Source organism: Oncorhynchus clarkii, unplaced genomic scaffold, assembly GCF_045791955.1.
Source record: "Oncorhynchus clarkii lewisi isolate Uvic-CL-2024 unplaced genomic scaffold, UVic_Ocla_1.0 unplaced_contig_11100_pilon_pilon, whole genome shotgun sequence".
In the NCBI taxonomy this organism is placed as follows: Eukaryota; Metazoa; Chordata; class Actinopteri; order Salmoniformes; family Salmonidae; genus Oncorhynchus; species Oncorhynchus clarkii.
This window is the reverse complement of record NW_027260902.1, coordinates 47,501-74,206: the sequence shown is the minus strand read 5'-3', so window position 1 is coordinate 74,206 and position 26,706 is coordinate 47,501. Positions and strand designations below refer to the sequence as shown.

The window sequence follows — 26,706 nt, the reverse complement described above, 5'->3', positions numbered from 1 at the left end:
CCGGTACATAGTGCGGGGGTACAGGTTAGTCAAGGTAATATAGAAATAGAAATCCCTGATCACACTTGTGACGTTGGCTAGCCAAGCTCATGCCCATAAACGTGTCATCGGGTCTAACGCCAAACTGCGCATGTGCAGGGCGTCAAATCATTGGCACTCCTTCGATATAAAGTTGTTTTTGACAAAAATTAAAACGTGTCAGTATGTTACTTTCACGCGGTTGGAGTAATGGCATGTTCAACTCCTTAATATATTGGCTCGCATCTAGGTTGTGCCTTTAGATTGCGAGAAAATTAACAACTAAGGAAGAATGTTTCCTTTCTCTCATTGACTTCTCAAACCCCAAAACTCGGCCTGGTCTGTTTCACCAGCGTTCCCTGGGTTAAGAAGCTCTGTGGTTATACTGCGCATTACGCAAAGACGTGCGTGCCATTTGCCGCGCCTCTTCCCGAACAGAGTCACTGCTGCGCAGACACAGATTGGCTTGTCAAAGTACGCGAAACCACTCCCTTCAACTGCTAACTCCCTTCCTTTGAATAGCAACCCACCAGATACCGTGTTTTATAGACGTGATTCCAGTACATAATAGTAAAAGTTATTCAATTAACAGTTTAAATAGCATTGGTTTCGTATCCGCAAGGTGAGCGGTGAAAACTTTGAAGCACCCACTCATTTGGAATAGCCTACTAGACCGGAAAATGGTTCTCAAATCGGAAGACGGAGTCGGTAAGTTATACTAGATAGTGAGAAAAATATTATTCTGATCTGAAATGTATTCGCAAAGTTTGCTCACTTGTTGTCAATAGATAGCCGATTCAATTCTGTGTTTTACGAAATGATTCAGAGAGCTCAGAAGTTTAGTCTGTAATGAGCTTTGGTGGTGAGCGTGAGAACTCACCCACAAAATGTCTTCTACTCTGAGTCGGCGATGGGGTGGCCTTGCTTACAATGTTTACTTACTAAGTTGACTAAGAAACAATTCCTCCCGGAATGCCATTGATTTCCATAGTCCTGAAAACAAATTCCATGCAGCCTACTATTCTAAGGAAAGTTGTCGGGGTTATGATCATATTCATTGTCAATAGATTCCTGCATGATTCCGTTTATTATATCAGTTGTCTCACACATTTGTTATTTTGAGGTAATGTTATTTATTGGCCATGTATTATTTAATTTAGAGGCCTTCAATGTATTACTACAATAATAGTAGAGGGACAGACTCATTTTTCCTGAATAAAATAATGTAGGCCTATTTCCATGCTCGACACATTGTAACATTAGTTTCAGGGATGCATTGTAAAACACATAATGCGTTGTGAATCTATAGATTACCAGCACATTTGATGTATTATTCTGGTTGAACAGGATCTTGTTGTTCAACTGTTGGGTTTTTGTGTTTAGTGTCACTGTACAGTGAATGAATCACTATAAGGGTCTGTTCACTAGCAACAGGTGTTTGTCTGCAGCCCTGCCGTTTCATCACCAAAGTAGGCAGTTGGCACGTTCAGTAACACTTAGCAAGAGCCTAAAGTGATCTTATATCTGTGTAATAATGCTCAGTACTTTAGTAACAATATTGCATTCATGTTTTTGTTGTCATAGTAATTACTTTGTAATGGAGTTGAGTAGTTTTAGTAATTACACAAGAGGAGTTAGGATTATTCCACCTGGATAATAACAAAACCGCTCCATTAAATGCCATTACTAATACATCACAATGTTAATGCGATGTTATTACAAGAGCAATCACAGTTTTAGAAGAGCAACTTCGTGTTAAATACCACCTCCCATTCTAAAGAGATCAGCCATATTGTTCTTTGTGTGTAATTTCAGTCAATGCTTCATTCTCTAAGCAAGATCCCCCTCTTATTAGGCTAGCAATTTCCATTAGTCATAACCATTAAATGTGTCATTTTCCTATGAAAGACCCTGTCGCCTTTGATGTCTGTAGTGGAAAGAGGAGGCCTTCATGTTGCCTGTATTGTTTAATGTTCTTTTCATCTATGGTTTGGTGAACCTGTGGGTCGTTATAATTCACAGTTTTAGCCCACTTCACGTCCTTGTTAATCCCGTTAGAGGAACTGTGAACTAGAGGTTGACCGATAATGATTTTTCAACACCCATACCGATACTGATTATCTGAGGACCCCAAAAATTAATGGAGGACCAAAAAAAGCCGATACCGATTAATTGGGCAATTATTTTATGTATATATATTTGTAATAAATGACAATTACAACAATACTCAATGAACACTTTTATTTTAACTTAATATAATACATACATTAATTTAGTCTCAAATAAATAATGAAACATGTTTAAATTGGTTTAAATAATGCAAAAACACAGTGATGGACAAGAAAGTAAAAGTGCAATATGTGCCATGTGAAAAAGCTAACGTTTAAGTTCCTTGCTCAGAACATGAGAACATATGAAAGCTGGTGGTTCCTTTTAACCTTTTAACAAAAAGACTTCAATATTCCCAGTTAAGAAGTTTTATGGTGGTACTTATTATAGGAATTATAGGACTATTTATTTCTATACCATTTATATTTCATATGCCTTTGACTATTGGATGTTCTTATAGGCACTGTAGTATTGTCAGCCTAATCTCTGGAGTTGATAGTCTTGAAGTCATAAACAGCACTGTGCCAAAAGCATTGCTAAGAGTTGCTGTTTGAATGAATGCTTACGAGCCTGCTGCTGCCTACCATCGCTCTGTCAGACTGCTCTATGAAATATTAAATCATCCTCTTAAGTATAATATATTAAACACACAGAAATACGAGCCTTGGGTCATTAATATGGTCAAATCGGGAAACTACTGCATATACCCTGACTCTGCTTGCACTGAACACAAGAGAAGTGACAATTTCCCTAGTTAATATTGCCTGCTAACATGCATTTATTTTAACTACATATACAGGTTTAAAAAATATATTAATTTGTATTGATTTTAAGAAAGACATTGATGTTTATGGTTTGGTACATTATTGCAATGATTGTGCTTTTTTCGCGAATGCGCTTTGTTAAATCATCATCACCCGTTTGGCGAAGTAGGCTGTGATTCGATGATAAATTAACAGGCACCACATTGATTATATGCAACGCAGGACACGCTAGATAACCTAGTAATATCATCAACCATGTGTAGTTAACTAGTGATTATCTGAAGAATGATTGTTTTTTATAAGATCAGTTTAATGCTAGCTAGCAGCTTACCTTGGCTCCTTGCAGCCACAAGGTCCTTTTGATGCTGCACTCGCGTAACAGGTGGTCAGCCTGCCAAGCCGTTTCCTCGTGGAGTGTAATGTAATCGGCTTCCAAAAAGACAGATTATCGATTGTTATGAAAACTTGAAGTCGCCCCAAATTAGTCGGCCATGCCGATTTTAATCGGTTGACCTCTACTGTGAACCCCTCTGACTGACTGACTGACTGAACCCCTCTGACTGACTGAACCCCTCTGACTGACTGAACCCCTCTGACTGACTGAACCATTCTGAATGACTGACTGACTGAACCCTTCTGACTGACAGACAGACAGACCAGACCGTATACCACATGCCAGGTGATTTAGTTACAGTATGGAATTCACAACTAAATGTTTGCCAGCTAGATATCTTCTAACTATTAAGTTAACTGTCTAGAATGTGCTAAATGGTCTGCAGTTGTGCATTTGGTTTGCTAACTTAGTAGCTAGTTATCTAGCTAAGTGGTTAGCTTCTTGCAATCAAGCTCCTCTTGGTAAGAGCAGAGAATCCCCTCCGGATCAAGAGCCTTGCTGTCTAATATTAGTTTTGTGAGTGAACTAAATATTGCATCGGGTACCATTTGGTCTCTCTGTCTCTAGGCCTGGTTACTGTGCTGATAACATTTCCCCAGGAGTGGCCCCTTTCTCTCTGGCAGTCACATTGGACGCAGGCGGGCTCAGTGGAACCAAGCCATCTCTTTCCTTCCTCCTCTCTCTCTCTCTCTCTCTCTCTCTCCTTGTCTTCTACAGTTCTAGAACAGGTAGCAACAGGTTGAATGTTTGTCATAACAGCAGAAGTCACTGATCAGTGCTGTTGATGGGGTCCCTGTGTTACAGACTGTAAAGGCTGCAGTGCTGCTGCTAACAGTCAGTTTTGTTGTGACCTCTGTAGCGACGCATTTCAAGAACTCTGAAAATGTGCCATTCAAATGTTGTGGCTGGGCTGCCCATGCTTTGGTTGTGTACTTTTAGGAACTTGATTTGTTTGGGCTGTGGGGGAGGGAGGTTAAAGTGAAAGGATGTTTTTTTGATATATTACATATAGAGCTGTACATGCTAGAGTGCCTACCCATAGTATTCACTGATGGGATCTCTATTGTGTGCTCGGTAATGTGACTGGAATAATAGATTACTCTGTGTGTGTCTCTGTGTGTCTCTGTGTGTCTTTGTGTGTCTCCTGTGTGTCTTTGTGTGTCTCCTGTGTGTCTCCCGTGTGTCTCCGTGTGTCTCCGTGTGTCTCCGTGTGTCTCCTGTGTGTCTCCTGTGTGTCTCCTGTGTGTCTCCTGTGTGTCTCCTGTGTGTCTCCTGTGTGTCTCTGTGTGTCTCCGTGTGAAAGAGAGAGTATTAAAGGGAGCAGGAGAAAGAGAGACCATAGGAACAATGTTAGAGATGGAAGCTATGTGATGATGCTGTCCCAGACAGCTGTGTGAAGCATCGTTGCTTGGCTTTGGGGTCAGTCTGACTAATGGCTATAGTCTGGAGATGATGCATCTCAGCCTATGTTCCATTATACTAGCAAACAATACACAACCCATTTCTTGATCCTACGTCATTTGCAAGTGTGGACAGTGGAAAACAAAAGAGGTCCTGCTCCTCAGAGTGGAGGGTGGAGGACTGTGGTCATGAAGGTTGTGTTGGGGTGCACTACACCTTTCCCACAGTCAGGGCGTTGACTGACTGCCGCTCACTCTGCGCTTTCTCTCTGCCCTAGAGCTGTGAGAAACGGCCACAACAGGAAGCCAGCAGAGCTCCCAATGAGCCTGGCAGGAAGTGACGTGTGTGTGTCTGTGTTGGAGGGCGGGGTACCACACACATACACACACACACACACGGCCCGGGTGGGTGGGATAGTGTGTGCGTGTCTGTCTTGTGTGACAACCACTGTGTGTGGCTGGCTCTGTGTCAGCTACTGGTGTGGACGGCCTATAATGCCAGTGGGGATGTTGACAGTATGACGAGGCATCAGGGGCTTCAGCATCAACATGGAGCAAAGATGGCTGTTGTAGATACATGGTGACGCTTCCCCTTGGTGCTGATCTAGGATCAGCTTCCCCTCCCTCAATCCTAACCTTAACCATTAGTGAGGGAAATGATCAGTGTGTAGGTCAACTTCACCCTACTCCTTCACTCCCACCACTACCAGGATATCAGGATGTTTATGTTGTGTGTGTTGGTTTAGCAGAGAGGCCCAGTCTACTGCTGTTCCCCCTGTACCAGAGTAGGGCACCGGTTGAACCCCTACTCCCCCTGTACCAGAGCACAGTACTGGTTGAACCCCTACTCCCCCTGTACCAGAGTACAGTACTGGTTGAACCCCTACTCCCCCTGTACCAGAGTACAGTACTGGTTGAACCCCTACTCCCCCTGTACCAGAGTACAGTACTGGTTGAACCCCTACTCCCCCTGTACCAGAGTACAGTACTGGTTGAACCCCTACTCCCCCTGTACCAGAGTACAGTACTGGTTGAACCCCTACTCCCCCTGTACCAGAGTACAGTACTGGTTGAACCCCTACTCCCCCTGTACCAGAGCACAGTACTGGTTGAACCCCTACTCCCCCTGTACCAGAGTACAGTACTGGTTGAACCCCTACTCCCCCTGTACCAGAGTACAGTACTGGTTGAACCCCTACTCCCCCTGTACCAGAGTACAGTACTGGTTGAACCCCTACTCCCCCTGTACCAGAGTACAGTACTGGTTGAACCCCTACTCCCCCTGTACCAGAGTACAGTACTGGTTGAACCCCTACTCCCCCTGTACCAGAGTACAGTACTGGTTGAACCCCTACTCCCCCATGTACCAGAGTACAGTACCGGTTGAACCCCTACTCCCCCTGTACCAGAGTACAGTACTGGTTGAACCCCTACTCCCCCTGTACCAGAGCACAGTACCGGTTCCCAGCCACTGGAACCTGTATACATGTGTGAGCTGAGCTCCATCTCTAGGCATATACAGCACACTTACTATAAAAACCACCAGCTCCTCTCTCTGCCTTGTGCTGACAATGACAGTCACACACACGCGCGCGTAAGGGCTTGCATGGACACACATATGCAAGCACACACGTGCATGCGTATAAACACACACACACACCTTTAGAAGTTCCTTTCTCATAGGTCAGCTAGAGTCATTTCCCCTGGCCCAGTTGAAACCACATGGGCTGGATCATGAGACCACGTCTCTAGCTAGGGAGTCAATCTGTATGATCCTGTTAACCTTAAAGGGATACTTTATATTCATCTCCAGCACCACCACAACATCACCATGTGTGAAAGTGGCACGTTTCTGTGTTTTGTAGTAAAAAAAGAGGAAGATAAGTGTTTCCAATGACATCATCATGCCTACTCACAATTGGTCAAAATCACACGATGCACACCGATGATGTCATTGGAAACACTCATCTTCCTCTATCGGTTTTACCACAAAACATAGAACCCTGTCATTTTCACAGATGTTGGGGTGGTGCTGGAGATGATGAATATAAAGTAGAAACCTGGTGAAGTTTCCCTTTAAGGGAGAGCTCCTAGGGGGTTAATGACTAGCTATTGATGATGTAGGTCCCAGAAGGGTCTGTCTTCCTACCACTGTAGGAGCCTTTATATCGACGTTGGGATGTAACTTTTTTCATCATCTCAATGTGTCTAGTAGAGGTCGACCGGCATGGCCGATTAATTAGGGCCGTTCACGAGGAGACTGCGTGGCAGGCTGACTACCGGTTACACGAGTGCAGCAAGGAGCCAAGGTAAGTTGCTAGCTAGCATTAAACTTATCTTATAAAAACAATCTTCACATAATCACTAGTTAACTACACATGGTTGATGATATTACTAGGTTATCTAGCTTGTCCTGCGTTGCATATAATCAATGTGGTGCCTGTTAATTTATCATCGAATCGCAGCCTACTTCGCCAAACGGGTGATGATGATTTAACAAAGCGCATTCGCGAAAAAAGCACAATCTTTGCACAAATGTACCTAACCATGAACATCAATGTCTTTCTTAAAATCAATACACAGAAGTACATTTTTTTAAACCTGCAATGTTAACTAGGGAAATTGTGTCACTTCTCTTGCGTTCATTGCACACAGAGTCAGGGTATATGCAACAGTTTGGGCCGCCCGGCTCGTTGCAAACTAATTTGCCAGAATTGTACATAATTATGACATAACATTGAAGGTTGTACAATGTAACAGGAATATTCAAACTGATGGATGACACCTGTTAGATAAAATACGGAACGGTTCCGTATTTCACTGAAAGAATAAACGTTTTGTTTTCGAAATGATAGTTTCCGGATTTGACCATATTAATGACCAAAGGCTCGTATTTCTGTGTTTATTATATTATAATTAAGTCTATGATTTGATATTTGATAGAGCAGTCTGACTGAGCCGTGGTAGGCAGCAGCAGGCTCGTAAGCATTCATTCAAACAGCACTTTACTGTGTTTGCCAGCAGCTGTTTATGTCTTCAAGCCTATGAACCCCTGAGATTAGGCTGGCAATACTATAGTACCTATTAGAACATCCAATAGTCAAAGGTATATGAAATACAAATGGTATAGAGAGAAATAGTTGACGCGTCATAATTCCTATAATAACTGAAACCTAATATTTCTTTACTGGCAATATTGAAGAAGTGGGAATATTGAACCACCAGCAGATGCAAGCACACACATGCATGCTTATAAACACACACACACCTTTAGAAGTTCCTGTCTCATAGGTCAGCTAGAGAGAATGTTCTGAGCAGGAACTGAAACGTTAGCTTTTTTTTTGTTTTGTTATTATTTTTGTCTTACTAAGGTTGTTGTCGTCTCATCCAGACTACTAGCTAACGTATTATTGTTATAAAGCTGTATTATTGTCTGAAAGGGGAAGTGAGACTCTTGTTGCTCCCAAATGGCACCCAGGCTTATAGTGCTCTACTTTGGACCAGGGCCCGTAGCTCTCTGAGACTCTGGGCTTTGAGGTAGTGGCTCTCTGACTCTGGGCTTTGAGGTAGTGGCTCTCAGACTCTGGGCTTTGAGGTAGTGACTCTCTGAGACTCTGGGCTTTGAGGTAGTGACTCTCTGAGACTCTGGGCTTTGAGGTAGTGACTCTCTGAGACTCTGGGCTTTGAAGTAGTGACTCTCAGACTCTGGGCTTTGAAGTAGTGACTCTCAGACTCTGGGCTTTGAGGTAGTGGCTCTCTGAGACTCTGGGCTTTGAGGTAGTGGCTCTCTGACTCTGGGCTTTGAGGTAGTGGCTCTCAGACTCTGGGCTTTGAGGTAGTGACTCTCTGAGACTCTGGGCTTTGAGGTAGTGACTCTCTGAGACTCTGGGCTTTGAGGTAGTGACTCTCTGAGACTCTGGGCTTTGAAGTAGTGACTCTCAGACTCTGGGCTTTGAGGTAGTGGCTCTCAGACGCTGGGCTTTGAGGTAGTGACTCTCTGAGACTCTGGGCTTTGAGGTAGTGGCTCTCTGAGACTCTGGGCTTTGAGGTAGTGGCTCTCTGACTCTGGGCTTTGAGGTAGTGGCTCTCAGACTCTGGGCTTTGAGGTAGTGACTCTCTGAGACTCTGGGCTTTGAGGTAGTGACTCTCTGAGACTCTGGGCTTTGAAGTAGTGACTCTCAGACTCTGGGCTTTGAGGTAGTGGCTCTCAGACGCTGGGCTTTGAGGTAGTGACTCTCTGAGACTCTGGGCTTTGAAGTAGTGACTCTCAGACTCTGGGCTTTGAGGTAGTGGCTCTCAGACGCTGGGCTTTGAGGTAGTGGCTCTCAGACTCTGGGCTTTGAGGTAGTGGCTCTCTGACTCTGGGCTTTGAGGTAGTGGCTCTCAGACTCTGGGCTTTGAGGTAGTGACTCTCTGAGACTCTGGGCTTTGAGGTAGTGACTCTCTGAGACTCTGGGCTTTGAAGTAGTGACTCTCAGACTCTGGGCTTTGAGGTAGTGGCTCTCAGACGCTGGGCTTTGAGGTAGTGACTCTCTGAGACTCTGGGCTTTGAAGTAGTGACTCTCAGACTCTGGGCTTTGAGGTAGTGGCTCTCAGACGCTGGGCTTTGAGGTAGTGGCTCTCAGACTCTGGGCTTTGAGGTAGTGGCTCTCTGAGACGGTGAAGTATGTAGCTGTGACTCAGACTGGTGACAGAAGCCCAGACTCATAGGCCTGAGTCATAACAAGAGCTCATGTAGCCTAGTGCCCACCCACTGTCCCTCTAGAGATGATAAGACATGACTTCACAGAGTCACTAGTCAAACAACGACATTATGCATTCACTTTCAAGAACCATTCCTCTTGTATTCATAAATGTATTCTTCATCTCAGTATCAGAGTAGGAGGTTGTCATAGCTACGGAGATTGTACTTTGATAAGTGTCAGTACAGTGTAATGACATCATGGAACATACGTTCATACATAACAGTCATGTTTGTTGTGTTGAAAGGCTCCATATTTATCTGAGGGTCTCTTGTTAAGATCTGAATACCACTCTGAGCTTGGTATGCCGGAATACACTACCTTCTCAGATGAACAACTGTGTGTGTGTGTGTGTGTTTCAGTGCAAGTGTGTGTGTGTTTCAGTGCGAGTGTGTGTGTGTGTGTGTGTTTCAGTGCAAATGTGCATTTCAGTGCTAGTGTGTGTGTGTTTCAGTGTGAGTGTGTGCGTTTCAGTGTGAGTGTGTGCGTTTCAGTGTGAGTGGGGGGAAGAGACAGACAGGCGGAGGAGAAGAAATGAAAAAGAAGAGAAGGAATAGTGGATGGCCACTGGGTGGAGCCTCTATGTTAATGATAGCCACGGCAGAGGAGAGAGGGACTGAGCAAGAGGGGAGGGAGGGATGGGGTTGGGAAAGAGAGAGATAGAGAGAGGGGTGCGTGAATAAGTGTTTCTCTCCAGATGGACTGTGGCTGGCTGTGTGCTTGGAGCAGACAGGCTGCGTAGTCGAGTTCTGTGTGGTACAGTAGGGTAGACAGACAGCACCTCTCTCTCTTTCTGGTCTGCTGGAGGAGCCGGCTGCCTCCCTCTCTCCTTCGCTGGCCATGCTGTCGCTAGGCTTAACAGGCCGGACTAGCTGATTGAGGAGAGCGAGGTGCCCAACGGATAGGAGAGGGGGAAGACAGGAGCTGACGTACTTTTAAGGATTGTTCACCCAGGTTAGTCATTTTGATTTGTTACAATGTGATTATTGTCATTATTAGCTGTCTGTAGCATTTCATTTAATTCATTGTGTCTGTGTGGGCTGTGTTTGTGTACACTTTTCCTTTAAAAGCAAATACAGAATTGAACTCTGTACAATTTTAAAGTGTGTGTGTGAGAATGCATTCATACATGTTTGTGTGTGCATGTGTTCGCATGCGTCTGTTTTCTCACACACACACACACACACACACACAATCCATTTTCATTGCTGCAGTAATAACATCTGCCAGGCTGGAGATAATGCATCTAAGTCCGATCAATACTATCCTGTTATGAGCACTGAAATACTGTCTGATGAAGGATGGACCTGCTACTCAATACAATACAATACAATACTATCCTGTTATGAGTACTGAAATACTGTGATGGAGAATGGACCTGCTACTCAATACAATACTATTCTGTTATGAGCACTGAAATACTGTCTGATGAAGGATGGACCTGCTACTCAATACAATACAATACAATACTATCCTGTTATGAGTACTGAAATACTGTGATGGAGAATGGACCTGCTACTCAATACAATACTATCCTGTTATGAGTACTGAAATACTGTCTGATGAAGGATGGACCTGCTACTCAATACAATACAATACAATACTATCCTGTTATGAGTACTGAAATACTGTGATGAAGAATGGACCTGCTACTCAATACAATACAATACAATACTATCCTGTTATGAGTACTGAAATACTGTCTGATGAAGGATGGACCTGCTACTCAATACAATACAATACAATACTATTCTGTTATGAGCCCTGAAATACTGTCTGATGAAGGATGGACCTGCTACTCAATACAATACAATACAATACTATCCTGTTATGAGTACTGAAATACTGTGATGAAGAATGGACCTGCTACTCAATACAATACTCTTCTGTTATGAGTACTGAAATACTGTCTGATGAAGGATGGACCTGCTACTCAATACAATACAATACAATACTATCCTGTTATGAGTACTGAAATACTGTGATGAAGAATGGACCTGCTACTCAATACAATACTATTCTGTTATGAGCACTGAAATACTGTCTGATGAAGGATGGACCTGCTACTCAATACAATACAATACAATACTATCCTGTTATGAGTACTGAAATACTGTGATGAAGAATGGACCTGCTACTCAATACAATACTCTTCTGTTATGAGTACTGAAATACTGTCTGATGAAGGATGGACCTGCTACTCAATACAATACAATACAATACTATCCTGTTATGAGTACTGAAATACTGTCTGATGAAGGATGGACCTGCTACTCAATACAATACAATACAATACTATCCTGTTATGAGCACTGAAATACTGTCTGATGAAGGATGGACCCGTTACTCAATGCAATACATTACAATACTATCCTGGGTCGGCTAATAAAAGGTGAAAGTTAGGCTAATATCTAGGTAGGCTAATAAAAGGTGAAAGTTAGACTAATATCTTGGTAGGCTAATAAAAGGTGAAAGTTAGGCTAATATCTAGGTAGGCTAATAAAAGGTGAAAGTTAGGCTAATATCTAGGTAGGCTAATAAAAGGTGAAAGGTAGGCTAATATCTAGGTAGGCTAATAAAAGGTGAAAGGTAGGCTAATATCTTGGTAGGCTAATAAAAGGTGAAAGGTAGGCTAATATATATTGGTAGGCTAATAAAAGGTGAAAGGTAGGCTAATATTTTGGTAGGCTAATAAAAGGTGAAAGGTAGGCTAATATTTTGGTAGGCTAATAAAAGGTGAAAGGTAGGCTAATATCTAGGTAGGCTAATAAAAGGTGAAAGGTAGGCTAATATCTAGGTAGGCTAATAAAAGGTGAAAGGTTCAGTTAGCATCCAGGCGTTTATGACCAGGTTGTAGAACGGTGGATAGTTCAGGTTCTGCTCCGTTATACCAGGGCAGCAGATGATTCAACAGAATAACATGGGTCTGTAGGTGTTCTTTGGACAGTGGTGGTGGTGTTTTTGTCAGGAGGAATTCAGCTCTGCTTTTAGTTTTAGTCAGAACTGATAACCTGTTCCCAGATCTGTTTGTGCTATATAGCCAGCTCCTATCGTCGCATGGTCTCCTACGGTTCTACAGCATAAACAAGCCTGGGACCAGGCTAGGAGTTGTTCCTGGGACTGAGAAAAAGAAAGCCCCTAGAACCAAGGATACAGAACTGTCCTTGTTGAAGGAATGTCACTGTCCCTGCTGTTCTTCTAACCCAGAGCATGTGAGCAGAGTTGAGCGGTCTGAAATCCAGCTCCTCATGGAGAGCTGCTTGTGCTCTTCACGTCCTTTCCATCCGCTCCTCTAAAAACCTCTCCTCGCTCACAGGAAAATACTGCTGCTACAAATTCACTCCATTCATTACACTCGCAATTTAACTATTTTTTCCCGAATGGTAGGTCCTATTTACCTGGACTTACCATTCGGTTTTAAAGTATTGAAACCAAACCATATGATTTGAATGAAAATGATGATAATGAAAAACATGAAAAGGTGAATGTAAGAAGTGGTCATCATTTCAAATAGGCCACATGTCATATTAAACAGCATATAACCACTCTAAATAGGTCAGGAGACAGACAGGGAGACGAAGAAGGAACCCAAATGAATTATTTAGGCTGTATTATTTCTATTATTTCAAGGCTACAGCTACAAAGAAATACATTGTGAAGCATTTGGGAGTGTGACACACTAAGCTGGCAGGGACATTAAGCACTCAGCATTTAAACAACGCTTAGTTGTATTCAATCATTATATTCTATACATTACACATATAGACTGTGACTTACTAATTATTTACACATGAAATAAATGCCTTATTGGGCTCCATCTACAGTGCCTTTAAATGTATCTTTAGAAACATGTGTTTGGCCAGTCTGTGGCTTCAGACCCATGTGTTGGTGTCTGGAGAGCAGGGCAGCAGTGGAGAACATCCTCTCAGACCTGGCAGAGCCACTGGGGATGATAACACCTTCGGGCTGCTCTTGCCAGGCTGGGCAGAGATGCATACTTGTTTTTGTCTGTCGGCGTAAAGGATTTGAGGTAAAATAACCCTATCAAAACAGAAAGCTTCTTGAATGAGGTAATGCCATGCCTACTGGGCCTAAATCAATAATGGCCTATTTTATAGATAATAGAACGGAAATGTTATAGTTAACTACCCACCTCGTTCCTTTATTTTTGCATGAGCACGTAGTAAGTACACCATCATGCTTTCGGGATGCCTTTTCAGATTCCACAATGATTCTTTAGTTGTGGACACTACATCACCACACTCCCTCTCTTCTTTAGTTGTGGACACTACATCACCACACTCCCTCTCTTCTTTAGTTGTGGACACTACATCACCACACTCCCTCTCTTCTTTAGTTGTGGACACTACACCACCACACTCCCTCTCTTCTTTAGTTGTGGACACTACATCACCACACTCCCTCTCTTCTTTAGTTGTGGACACTACATCACCACACTCCCTCTCTTCTTTAGTTGTGGACACTACATCACCACACTCCCTCTCTTCTTTAGTTGTGGACACTACATCACCACACTCCCTCTCTTCTTTAGTTGTGGACACTACATCACCACACTCCCTCTCTTCTTTAGTTGTGGACACTACATCACCACACTCCCTCTCTTCTTTAGTTGTGGACACTACACCACCACACTCCCTCTCTTCTTTAGTTGTGGACACTACATCACCACACTCCCTCTCTTCTTTAGTTGTGGACACTACATCACCACACTCCCTCTCTTCTTTAGTTGTGGACACTACATCACCACACTCCCTCTCTTTCTCTTGGTCCTCATCTTTGTAAGTCACCTTGATTTTTCACCTGTGTGTTTTTATCAGTTTCTTTATGATAATATTTAGTGAACTCCATGACAGTAACTAAAGCAAGGAGCTGTAGCAGCACACAAGTAGACTACAAATGCATGCTGGGCTGGGCATGGACTGAGCTGGTGAAGTAAGCGGTACTGGAGCGGTCATGGAGCTGTACTGTAGTGGTAATGGAGCTGTAATGGAGCTGTAGTGTAGTGGTAATGGAGCTGTAATGGAGCTGTAGTGGTAATGGAGCGGTAATGGAGCTGTACTGTAGTGGTAATGGAGCTGTAATGGAGCTGTAGTGGTAATGGAGCTGTAGTGGTAATGGAGCGGTAATGGAGCTGTACTGTAGCTGTAATGGAGCTGTAATGGAGCTGTACTGTAGCTGTAATGGAGCGGTAATGGAGTGGTAATGGAGCTGTAATGGAGCGGTACTGGAGCGGTAATGGAGCTGTACTGTAGCGGTACTGGAGTGGTACTGGAGCTGTACTGTAGCTGTAATGGAGCTGTACTGTAGCTGTAATGGAGCTGTACTGTAGCTGTAATGGAGCTGTACTGTAGCTGTAATGGAGCTGTAATGGAGCTGTACTGTAGCGGTAATGGAGCGGTAATGGAGCTGTACTGTAGCTGTAATGGAGCTGTAATGGAGTGGTAATGGAGCTGTACTGTAGCGGTAATGGAGCTTTACTGGAGCTGTACTGTAGCGGTACTGGAGTGGTAATGGAGCGGTACTGGAGTGGTAATGGAGCTGGAGTGGTAATGGAGTGGTAATGGAGCTGGAGCGGTAATGGAGCTGTAATGGAGCTGTACTGTAGTGGTAATGGAGCTGTACTGTAGTGGTAATGGAGCTGTAATGGAGCGGTAATGGAGCTGTACTGTAGCGGTACTGTAGCGGTACTGGAGCTGTACTGTAGCGGTACTGGAGCTGTACTGTAGCTGTAATGGAGCTGTAATGGAGCTGTACTGTAGCGGTAATGGAGCTGTACTGTAGCGGTACTGGAGCTGTACTGTAGCTGTAATGGAGCTGTACTGTAGCGGTACTGGAGCTGTACTGTAGCGGTACTGTAGCGGTACTGTAGCTGTAATGGAGCTGTAATGGAGCTGTACTGTAGCGGTACTGTAGCGGTACTGTAGCTGTACTGTAGCGGTAATAGAGCTGTACTGTAGCGGTACTGGAGCTGTACTGTAGCGGTACTGTAGCGGTACTGTAGCTGTAATGGAGCTGTACTGTAGCGGTACTGGAGCTGTACTGTAGCGGTACTGTAGCGGTACTGTAGCTGTAATGGAGCTGTAATGGAGCTGTACTGTAGCTGTAATGGAGCTGTACTGTAGCGGTACTGGAGCTGTACTGTAGCGGTACTGTAGCTGTAATGGAGCTGTAATGGAGCTGTACTGTAGCGGTAATGGAGCTGTACTGTAGCGGGCGAGATGTCCGACAATCCTGCCTTTGGGAAAGTCACTCCAAAATGGGCACGCTACACTCCTCTCTCCTCTGACATACTCTGTTCTACACATTGAGGATCTGTGATCATCCCACTGACTCGTCACACAGCTTCTGTGTTCTCCTGCCATCCACCCATTCACTGTCCCACACCTCCCCAGACAAACACAGAGCCTGTTCCCCTTCCTCCTCTCCTCCTCCCTACCACCTCCTCACCAGGCCAGGTTGAGACTGAGTCCATTGTGTCTCTGTGTGGTCCATAACTGATGATATCATCATGGTGGTTCTGTCCGGTCCGGTGCTGAATGACACAGTGAAGTAAAGGGAAGTGTGTGTCTACAAGAGGTGACCCAGGTCAGCCTAAAGATCAGTGGGCTGTAGGTAAGGAGGAGGCTGTGTTTTGTATGTATCTGTTTAAATGCATTGTGTTTCACCATGAAGTGAAGCATGCTGGACACTAGGCTCCCTGATTGGTTTAGGCAAATCTATAGAGACATGTCTTTTGGTGGGGAGGGGTACTGAACTGGACATTAGCTATGCTTTTAGCTGGGGTGGATGGATGCTCTCTACTCTCCCCTTCTGCACAAGCCATGAGGTTGAGGGGGATGACAGACGGACGGACGGACGGGACGGGACGGGACGGGACAGGACCAGGGCTCACTGTGGTTACATTGCATTTTGGAGATAAGATGGGACAGTAGGAGTAAGGGGGGAAAGGGAGAGGAAGAGGGTAATCAGGTCTAATGGAACTCTGAAAGGCCAGATGGGTGCTGCTGGTTCAATGGAAAAGATAATGGTTCAGTCCCAAATGGAACCCTGTGCCCTTTAAAGTGCACTAATTTTGACTAGGGTCGATAGGGGTGCACTATGTAGGGAATAGGATGCCATTTGGGATGCACACATTGAGGAGAAACACAAGGCAGCATAATGAAAGGAGTCTATTCCTGGAACACTTACTGATTACTACACATCCTCCCTACACACTTACTGATTACTACACATTACTACACATCCTCCCTGGAACACTTACTGATTACTACACATTACTACACATTACTACACATCCTCCCTACACACTTACTGATTACTACACATTACTACACATCCTCCCTGGAACACTTACTGATTACTACACATTACTACACATCCTCCCTGGAACACTTACTGATTACTACACATTACTACACATCCTCCCTACACACTTACTGATTACTACACATTACTACACATCCTCCCTACACAGTTACTGATTACTACACATTACTACACATCCTCCCTACACACTTACTGATTACTACACATTACTACACATCCTCCCTACACACTTACTGATTACTACACATTACTACACATCCTCCCTACACACTTACTGATTACTACACATTACTACACATCCTCCCTGGAACACTTACTGATTACTACACATCCTCACTACACACTTACTGATTACTACACATTACTACACATTACTACACATCCTCACTACACACTTACTGATTACTACACATCCTCACTACACACTTACTGATTACTACACATTACTACACATCCTCCCTGGAACACTTACTGATTACTACACATCCTCACTACACATCCTCACTACACACACACTGATTACTACACATTACTACACATCCTCACTACACACACACTGATTACTACACGTTACTACACATCCTCACTACACACTTACTGATTACTACACATTACTACACATCCTCCCTGGAACACTTACTGATTACTACACATTACTACACATCCTCACTGCACATCCTCACTACACACACTGATTACTACACATTACTACACATCCTCCCTACACACTTACTGATTACTACACATTACTACACATCCTCCCTACACACTTACTGATTACTACACATTACTACACATCCTCACTACACACACACTGATTACTACACATTACTACACATCCTCCCTGGAACACTTACTGATTACTACACATTACTACACATCCTCACTACACACTTACTGATTACTACACATTACTACACATCCTCACTGCACATCCTCACTACACACACTGATTACTACACATTACTACACATCCTCCCTACACACTTACTGATTACTACACATTACTACACATCCTCACTACACACACACTGATTACTACACATTACTACACATCCTCCCTACACACTTACTGATTACTACACATTACTACACATCCTCACTACACACACAATAGTACAAGTATTTGCTGTATTCACATCTATTCACATTAGGCTACACACAGTATTCACCCAGTCAGCACACAGCTGTTGCCCTCTTGTAGGGAACACAATCAGTGGAGTTTCCATGTGTCTGGTATGGTTACAGTAAAGCCTATCAGAGCATTAGACAGGTGTTGTGGTGCTGAGAGAGAGAGACTGTGCTCCTCTGGGTTGGGTTGGGGTATACTACACACTCAGTACCCCTCTAGGTGGGTACAGGCAGTGGTATCAGGGTACATACGATTTCTGTCCAACAAGACCCCAGAGAGCGCCACTGCCCCAGGAATGTGTCCTATGTAATGAGAGGGACCTGGGACTGAACGAACACAGCGGCTTATTTTGGCCGTCACGTTTTTGAGCTCAACCTCCAAACTAGGTCAAATCTGATCAGGGGAGAGAGAGAGATTTCCTTTGAGCTGTCCTTTGGAATTTTCATTTCCTGATTTCCTGAGCAGATTCTCCAGTGATTTGGAAACCAGTCGTTTGGTATCTCTCCTTCCAAGATGGCAATCTGAGAGGGGGCGAGAGAGATGAACTGGATTGTGGTCCAGAGTATTGCACATGCAGGAAGTTGTAAAATACTGAGGTTTGTGTACGTTACATATAACACCGCAGACTCATTTGCCAAACTGCTCCTCAACATAGCAGCTAAAACTCTGTCTGACTGGACACAAAGTCTATTAGGAAATAAAACAACAACCCACGTAAATGGGTCAGTTATAAATCAGGGTTCATTTAGGCTCAGTGAGAATGAGAGCTGAAGCTCAGCCGCTAGCTGAGGCAGGTCAAACCCCAGATTAGTGTGTACCAGCACCAGACATCTGACCTCTCTTTAGAAGCCCTTTGTCATTCACTGGATTGTCTATAGTAGGTTTAACTCCAACCCTGTTCCTGGAGAGATACTGTCCTGTAGGTTTTAACTCCAACCCTGTTCCTGGAGAGATACCGTCCTATAGGGTTTAACTCCAACCCTGTTCCTGGAGAGTTACCGTGTTGTAGTTTTTAACTCCAACCCTGTTCCTGGAGAGATACCTTCCTGTAGGTTTAACTCCAACCCTGTTCCTGGAGAGATACTGTCCTGTAGGTTTAACTCCAACCCTGTTCCTGGAGAGATACTGTCCTGTAGGGTTTAACTCCAACCCTGTTCCTGGAGAGATACTGTCCTGTAGGTTTTAACTCCAACCCTGTTCCTGGAGAGATACTGTCCTGTAGTTTTTAACTCCCACCCTGTTCCTGGAGAGTTACCGTGTTGTAGGGTTTAACTCCAACCCTGTTCCTGGAGAGATACCTTCCTGTAGGTTTAATTCCAACCCTGTTCCTGGAGAGATACTGTCCTGTAGGTTTAACTCCAACCCTGTTCCTGGAGAGATACTGTCCTGTAGGGTTTAACCCCAACCCTGTTCCTGGAGAGATACTGTCCTGTAGGATTTAACTCCAACCCTGTTCCTGGAGAGATACAGTCCTGTAGGGTTTAACTCCAACCCTGTTCCTGGAGAGATACTGTCCTGTAGGGTTTAACTCCAACCCTGTTCCTGGAGAGATACCGTGCTGTAGGGTTTAACTCCAACCCTGTTCCTGGAGAGATACCGTCCTATAGGGTTTAACTCCAACCCTGTTCCTGGAGAGATACTGTGTTGTAGGGTTTAACTCCAACTCTGTTCCTGGAGAGATACCGTGTTGTAGGGTTTAACTCCAACCCTGTTCCTGGAGAGATACCTTCCTGTAGGTTTAACTCCAACCCTGTTCCTGGAGAGATACTGTCCTGTAGGTTTAACTCCAACCCTGTTCCTGGAGAGATACTGTCCTGTAGGTTTAACTCCAACCCTGTTCCTGGAGAGATACCATCCTGTAGGGTTTAACTCCAACCCTGTTCCTGGAGAGATACCGTCCTATAGGTTTTAACTCCAACCCTGTTCCTGGAGAGATACTGTCCTGTAGTTTTTAACTCCAACCCTGTTCCTGGAGAGATACTGTCCTGTAGGATTTAACTCCAACCCTGTTCCTGGAGAGATACCGTCCTATAGGATTTAACTCCAACCCTGTTCCTGGAGAGATACCGTCCTGTAGGTTTAACTCCAACCCTGTTCCTGGAGAGATACCATCCTGTATGGTTTAACTCCAACCCTGTTCCTGGAGAGATACCGTCCTATAGGTTTTAACTCCAACCCTGTTCCTGGAGAGATACTGTCCTGTAGTTTTTAACTCCAACCCTGTTCCTGGAGAGATACTGTCCTGTAGGATTTAACTCCAACCCTGTTCCTGGAGAGATACTATCCTGTAGGGTTTAACTCCAACCCTGTTCCTGGAGAGATACTGTCCTGTAGGGTTTAACTCCAACCCTGTTCCTGGAGAGATACCGTGCTGTAGGGTTTAACTCCAACCCTGTTCCTGGAGAGATACCGTCCTATAGGGTTTAACTCCAACCCTGTTCCTGGAGAGATACTGTGTTGTAGGGTTTAACTCCAACTCTGTTCCTGGAGAGTTACCGTGTTGTAGGGTTTAACTCCAACCCTGTTCCTGGAGAGATACCTTCCTGTAGGTTTAACTCCAACCCTGTTCCTGGAGAGTTACCATGTTGTAGGGTTTAACTCCAACCCTGTTCCTGGAGAGATACCGTCCTATAGGATTTAACTCCAACCCTGTTCCTGGAGAGATACCGTCCTGTAGGTTTAACTCCAACCCTGTTCCTGGAGAGATACCTTCCTGTAGGTTTAACTCCAACCCTGTTCCTGGAGACATACCTTCCTGTAATGGGTTTTTCACCATTACTGAGTCAAACCAAGCTGTACTGAGCTGGTCTGTTTGTGTGTCCACCATCACCCATAGTTGCTGGAAACTGTGGAAAATGTGGAAAGATCTGAGCCACCACAGTATGGTTTGGGTTGGCCCTAAAGTGTGAAAGAGACATCTTATGTCTGTGCCAGAACAGTTTTCTTCAGCTGGACACTGTTTATCTCCCTACCTTCCTGTGAGCCACCCAGAGGCCCCTGGTGTTGCTGTGGCCAAGTTATTTGGACTGTCAACAGAGTTAGTTTCTATTGGCTGTTCTACCTGGTAGATAGTGTTACTGTTTCATTATGGAGAGTTTCAGAGGAAACATAATGGGTTGTGAGAGTGCTGACACAGCGCCAAGCACAGCAGGGGTGAACAGTAAGCCTGAGGTGTGTGTGTTTCCCCTGGATGGCCTGCTTTCCAGGCAGTACTAGGCCCTAGAAAACAGGATGTGGGCGGCGTGTCTCTCTCATCCCACGCTCTGTCAGGCCTCTCCCTCTGGTTGGCTACTGTGAGACTGAGATTGGCTATCATCACGCTGACCTCTGACCTCTGGCGATGTATTGAACTGTTCCAGTAAATGCAGGGTTTTTCTGAGATACAGAGAGGGGAGATTCTGTGTTCTCCACCTAATGATGAATGTGATGTCACTTTGTTATCTCATGACTATATAACGCCACCTCTCTTCATCCCCCATCCCCCACTCTCATGTCTCTCGGTTTCTATTGTTGCACGTTGTGTGTGTGTGTGTGTGTGTGTTTGAATGGTAAATATATTGATAAACTGGTAAAAATCAAGATGTAGCCTATTCACAATACAGGGGAATGCATATTGAATAGGAGTAAGAGAATGCATTGAGTTGAGCTTGTTTTGGCTGATTTCATGGGGCTTCAGATGGCAAACAATCTGTTTCCCTTCCAATTGGGACTCATTTTATTGTAGTGATAAACAACATCTGCATAGAAGTAACGTATTTTATAAAAGTGTTTTATAAAAGCTGTGCCACCAGAGACTCTGGGTTCGGGCCCAGGCTCTGTCGTAACCGGCCACGACCGGGAGGTCCGTGGGGCGACGCACAATTGGCCTAGCGTCGTCCGGGTTAGGGAAGGGTTGGCCGGTAGGGATATCCTTGTCTCATCGCGCACCAGCGACTGCTGTGGCGGGCCGGGCGCAGTGCACGCTAACCATGGTTGCCAGGTGCACGGTGTTTCCTCCGGCACATTGGTGCGGCTGGCTTCCGGGTTGGATGGCGCTGTGTTAAGAAGTAGTGCGGCTGGTTGGGTTGTGTATCGGAGGACGCATGACTTTCACGCATGACTTTCAACCTTCGTCTCTCCCGAGCCCGTACGGGAGTTGTAGTTGTAGTGAGACAAGATAGTAGCTACTAAACAATTGGATACCACGAAATTGGGGAGAAAACGGGGTAAAATGTAAAAAATAAAACAATAAAAAGTGTGTGCTCGCTCTTTAACCAGTAATGACATCATTCACGGAGAGACGTGAGAGAGCAATTTAAGTGAATTAATAACGTTTTGATGGCAATCACTTTTGAATCAGTTTGGAAATTAGGATGTTTTGCGTAATGGTTAGTATATTATCACAAACATGGTACTAGCGGTAGTGAATGGATGTTGGCTTCAGCTGTAAGCAAGGAAAGTTAGTCTACAAAGCTGGAAGCCACCGGTATCTTCTAGCATTGTAAAGTTTTCTAGCCTGTCTGGATATAGTAATAAGTCATTTAACAGTTCCTACATGCCGTCTCACATTATTCAAGTCTGTTAACTTCTGACTGAGTGGAGATCTGACATGATACAGTCCAGACTCCCAGTACAGACTGAGTGGAGATCTGACATGATACAGTCCAGACTCCCAGCTGAGTGGAGATCTGACATGATACAGTCCAGACTCCCAGCTGAGTGGAGATCTGACATGATACAGTCCAGACTCCCAGTACAGACTGAGTGGAGATCAGACATGATACAGTCCAGACTCCCAGCTGAGTGGAGATCTGACATGATACAGTCCAGACTCCCAGCTGAGTGGAGATCTGACATGATACAGTCCAGACTCCCAGCTGAGTGGAGATCTGACATGATACAGTCCAGACTCCCAGTACAGACTGAGTGGAGATCAGACATGATACAGTCCAGACGACCAGTACAGACTGAGTGGAGATCTGACATGATACAGTCCAGACTCCCAGCTGAGTGGAGATCTGACATGATACAGTCCAGACTCCCAGTACAGACTGAGTGGAGATCAGACATGATACAGTCCAGACTCCCAGTACAGACTGAGTAGAGATCTAACATGATACAGTCCAGACTCCCAGTACAGACTGAGTGGAGATCTGACATGATACAGTCCAGACTCCCAGTACAGGCTGAGTGGAGATCTGACATGATACAGTCCAGACTCCCAGTACAGGCTGAGTGGAGATCTGACATGATACAGTCCAGACTCCCAGCTGAGTGGAGATCTGACATGATACAGTCCAGACTCCCAGCTGAGTGGAGATCTGACATGATACAGTCCAGACTCCCAGTACAGACTGAGTGGAGATCTGACATGATACAGTCCAGACTCCCAGCTGAGTGGAGATCTGACATGATACAGTCCAGACTCCCAGTACAGACTGAGTGGAGATCTGACATGATGCAGTCCAGACTCCCAGTACAGACTGAGTGGAGATCTGACATGATGCAGTCCAGACTCCCAGCTGAGTGGAGATCTGACATGATACAGTCCAGACTCCCAGCTGAGTGGAGATCTGACATGATACAGTCCAGACGCCCAGTACAAACTGAGTGGAGATCTAACATGATACAGTCCAGACTCCCAGTACAGACTGAGTGGAGATCTGACATGATACAGTCCAGACTCCCAGCTGAGTGGAGATCTGACATGATACAGTCCAGACTCCCAGTACAGACTGAGTGGAGATCTGACATGATGCAGTCCAGACTCCCAGTACAGACTGAGTGGAGATCTGACATGATACAGTCCAGACTCCCAGCTGAGTGGAGATCTGACATGATACAGTCCAGACTCCCAGTACAGACTGAGTGGAGATCTGACATGATGCAGTCCAGACTCCCAGTACAGACTGAGTAGAGATCTAACATGATACAGTCCAGACTCCCAGCTGAGTGGAGATCTGACATGATACAATCCAGACTACCAGCTGAGTGGAGATCTGACATGATACAGTCCAGACTCCCAGTACAGGCTGAGTGGAGATCTGACATGATGCAGGACAGACTCCCAGCTGAGTGGAGATCTGACATGATGCAAGACAGACTCCCAGCTGAGTGGAGATCTGACATGATACAGTCCAGACTCCCAGTACAGACTGAGTGGAGATCTGACTCCCAGTACAGGCTGAGTGGAGATCTGACATGATACAGTCCAGACTCCCAGTACAGACTGAGTGGAGATCTGACTCCCAGTACAGGCTGAGTGGAGATCTGACATGATGCAGGACAGACTCCCAGCTGAGTGGAGATCTGACATGATACAGTCCAGACTCCCAGTACAGACTGAGTGGAGATCTGACTCCCAGTACAGACTGAGTGGAGATCTGACATGATACAGTCCAGACTCCCAGCTGAGTGGAGATCTGACATGATACAGTCCAGACTCCCAGTACAGACTGAGTGGAGATCTGACTCCCAGTACAGGCTGAGTGGAGATCTGACATGATGACATGATACAGTCCAGACTCCCAGTACAGACTGAGTGGAGATCTGACATGATACAGTCCAGACTCCCAGTACAGGCTGAGTGGAGATCTGACTCCCAGTACAGGCTGCGTGGAGATCTGACATGATACAGTCCAGACTCCCAGTACAGGCTGAGTGGAGATCTGACATGATGCAGGACAGACTCCCAGCTGAGTGGAGATCTGACATGATACAGTCCAGACTCCCAGTACAGACTGAGTGGAGATCTGACTCCCAGTACAGGCTGAGTGGAGATCTGACTCCCAGTACAGGCTGAGTGGAGAAGGCACAGTGTTTTTGGCCTATTAAGGGAGACATTGGCTGCGCTGACAGACTTGATCCGTGAGACACATTTGACAGGAGTACCTAAAGTTACACAAATGATTCTAGTGAACCGTTTCTCATGTTCTAGTATAGAAAAGGTAGTGAAGTGTGGGTATACCATGCAACACTAGAATGGACAATACAACAAGACAATCATTTGACCTCGGTATTCATACTCAATATGGCTGACATGATACAGGAAAGTCCTTTCTAGGGAGCTTTTTGTCAAGGGGGGAACCACAGTAAATCTGTTTCTTCACACTGGTTTCCAGGGACAGACAGATATGCACACACACACACACACACACACACACACACACACACACACACACACACATACACACATACATACATACATACATACATACATATCTCTGCTGCTTGCCCTACTGTGGCTGCAGGGGGAATCTTTAATGTTCATTGTATGCCAGTGGCCTGATCAGTGACAGCCAAACAACAGCAATCACAGGCAATATTCCCCCAGTATCCCTCAGCAATTAGTTAAGATGGAAGGGCTTTCCCAACCCCCCCTTCTCTCTTAGTGTGTTTGCCAAATGGCAGAGTATTTCATTTATAGTGCACCACTTTTCAGTAGGGCCCAGGTCTTTATAGTGCACTATAAAGGCCATAGGGTGCCATTGGGGACACAGGCTTACATTCTGAGAAGGGAAGTGAGTGTGACATGGCACTGATGTCACAACAGGAACGGACTACTCCCTCATGTGGTTGTCTGATGTGAAGCAGAGTTTTTGACCTGCGGCTAAGGCTGTGTTTCTGCTACGTCCCTGAATAGCCTGCCATGTCAATGTCTAGGGAAGAGGATAGCTATAGTATTATAGGAGGAAGGCCGTAGTTAAGGGATGCCTTGGTCTCTGTCTGTCTGTCTGTCTGTCTGTCTGTCTGTCTGTCTGTCTGTCTGTCTGTCTGTCTGTCTCTTTAGTTTGTTCGTTCTGTCTGTCTGTCTCTTTAGTTTGTTCGTTCTGTCTGTCTCTCTGTCTCTCTCTTTAGTTTGTTCTCTCCCTCTCTGTCTGCCTTTTTCGCGAATGCGCACAGCATCGATTATATGCAACGCAGGACACGCTAGATAAACTAGTAATATTGTAGCTAAAAACTTACCTTGGCTTCTTACTGCATTCGCGTAACAGGCAGGATCCTCGTGGAGTGCAATGTAAGGCAGGTGGTTAGAGCGTTGGACTAGTTAACCGTAAGGTTGCTAGATTGAATCCCCAAGCTGATAGGGTAAAAATCTGTCGTTCTTCCCCTGAACAGGCAGTTAACCCACCATTCCTAGTCATTGAAAATAAGAATATGTTCTTAACTGACTTGCCTAGTTAAATAAAGTTTAAATAAAGGTGTTAAAAAATAAATAAATAATAAATTGGCAAATTCGGCGTCCAGAAATACCGATTTCCGATTGTTATGAAAACTTGAAATCGGCCATTCCGATTAATCGGTCGACCTCTAGTACACACGCGCACACACACATACTGTACACACGTACACACACCACACACACTGCTGCTGCTGATAGGCCGTGTAGGAATCCTATTCCAATAGGGCAGATTTTACTTCATGGCGTGTTACATTTCATGGGCCTCATCTACCATTGATTGTCCAAGTGAATGTCACGCTGAGTAAAGCCAGAGCAGTGCTGTGTGCTTAACAGACACAACAGGAAATGAACTGAGAATACTGGGTGGATGCACCAGGGGAAACAACATACACAGACACCCACTGCATTCCTGTCTTGACTGGTAGGGACAGTAAGAAGAACATCAGAAGACCCAGAGAGAGAACAAACTGAGAGAGAGAGAACGAACTAAAGAGAGAGAGAACGAACTGAAGAGAGAGAGAGAGAGAGAGAATGAACTGAAGAGAGCGAGAACGAACTGAAGAGAGAGAGAGAACGAACTGAAGAGAGAGAGAGAACGAACTGAAGAGTGAGAGAACAAACTGAAGAGAGAGCGAGAGA

General features: G+C 44.9%; 1 protein-coding gene across 4 annotated transcripts in view; it reads left to right on the top strand.

Annotated features, from left to right (window-relative positions):
• The window catches only part of LOC139402160 (cytohesin-1), a 130,488-nt gene that overhangs the window by 57,443 nt on the left and 46,339 nt on the right, over positions 1–26,706 (top strand). Inside the window, exon 1 of one of the 4 annotated variants that reach the window (XM_071146247.1) lies at positions 196–726. The exons of 2 other annotated variants lie outside the window; for them this stretch is intronic. In XM_071146247.1, the coding sequence (XP_071002348.1) occupies positions 699–726 (28 nt within the window). In that variant the 5' untranslated portion in view covers positions 196–698. Of the gene's footprint in view, positions 1–195; positions 727–10,122; positions 10,382–26,706 lie in introns of those variants that run through there. One more of the 4 variants, XM_071146251.1, reaches the window with a different exon arrangement.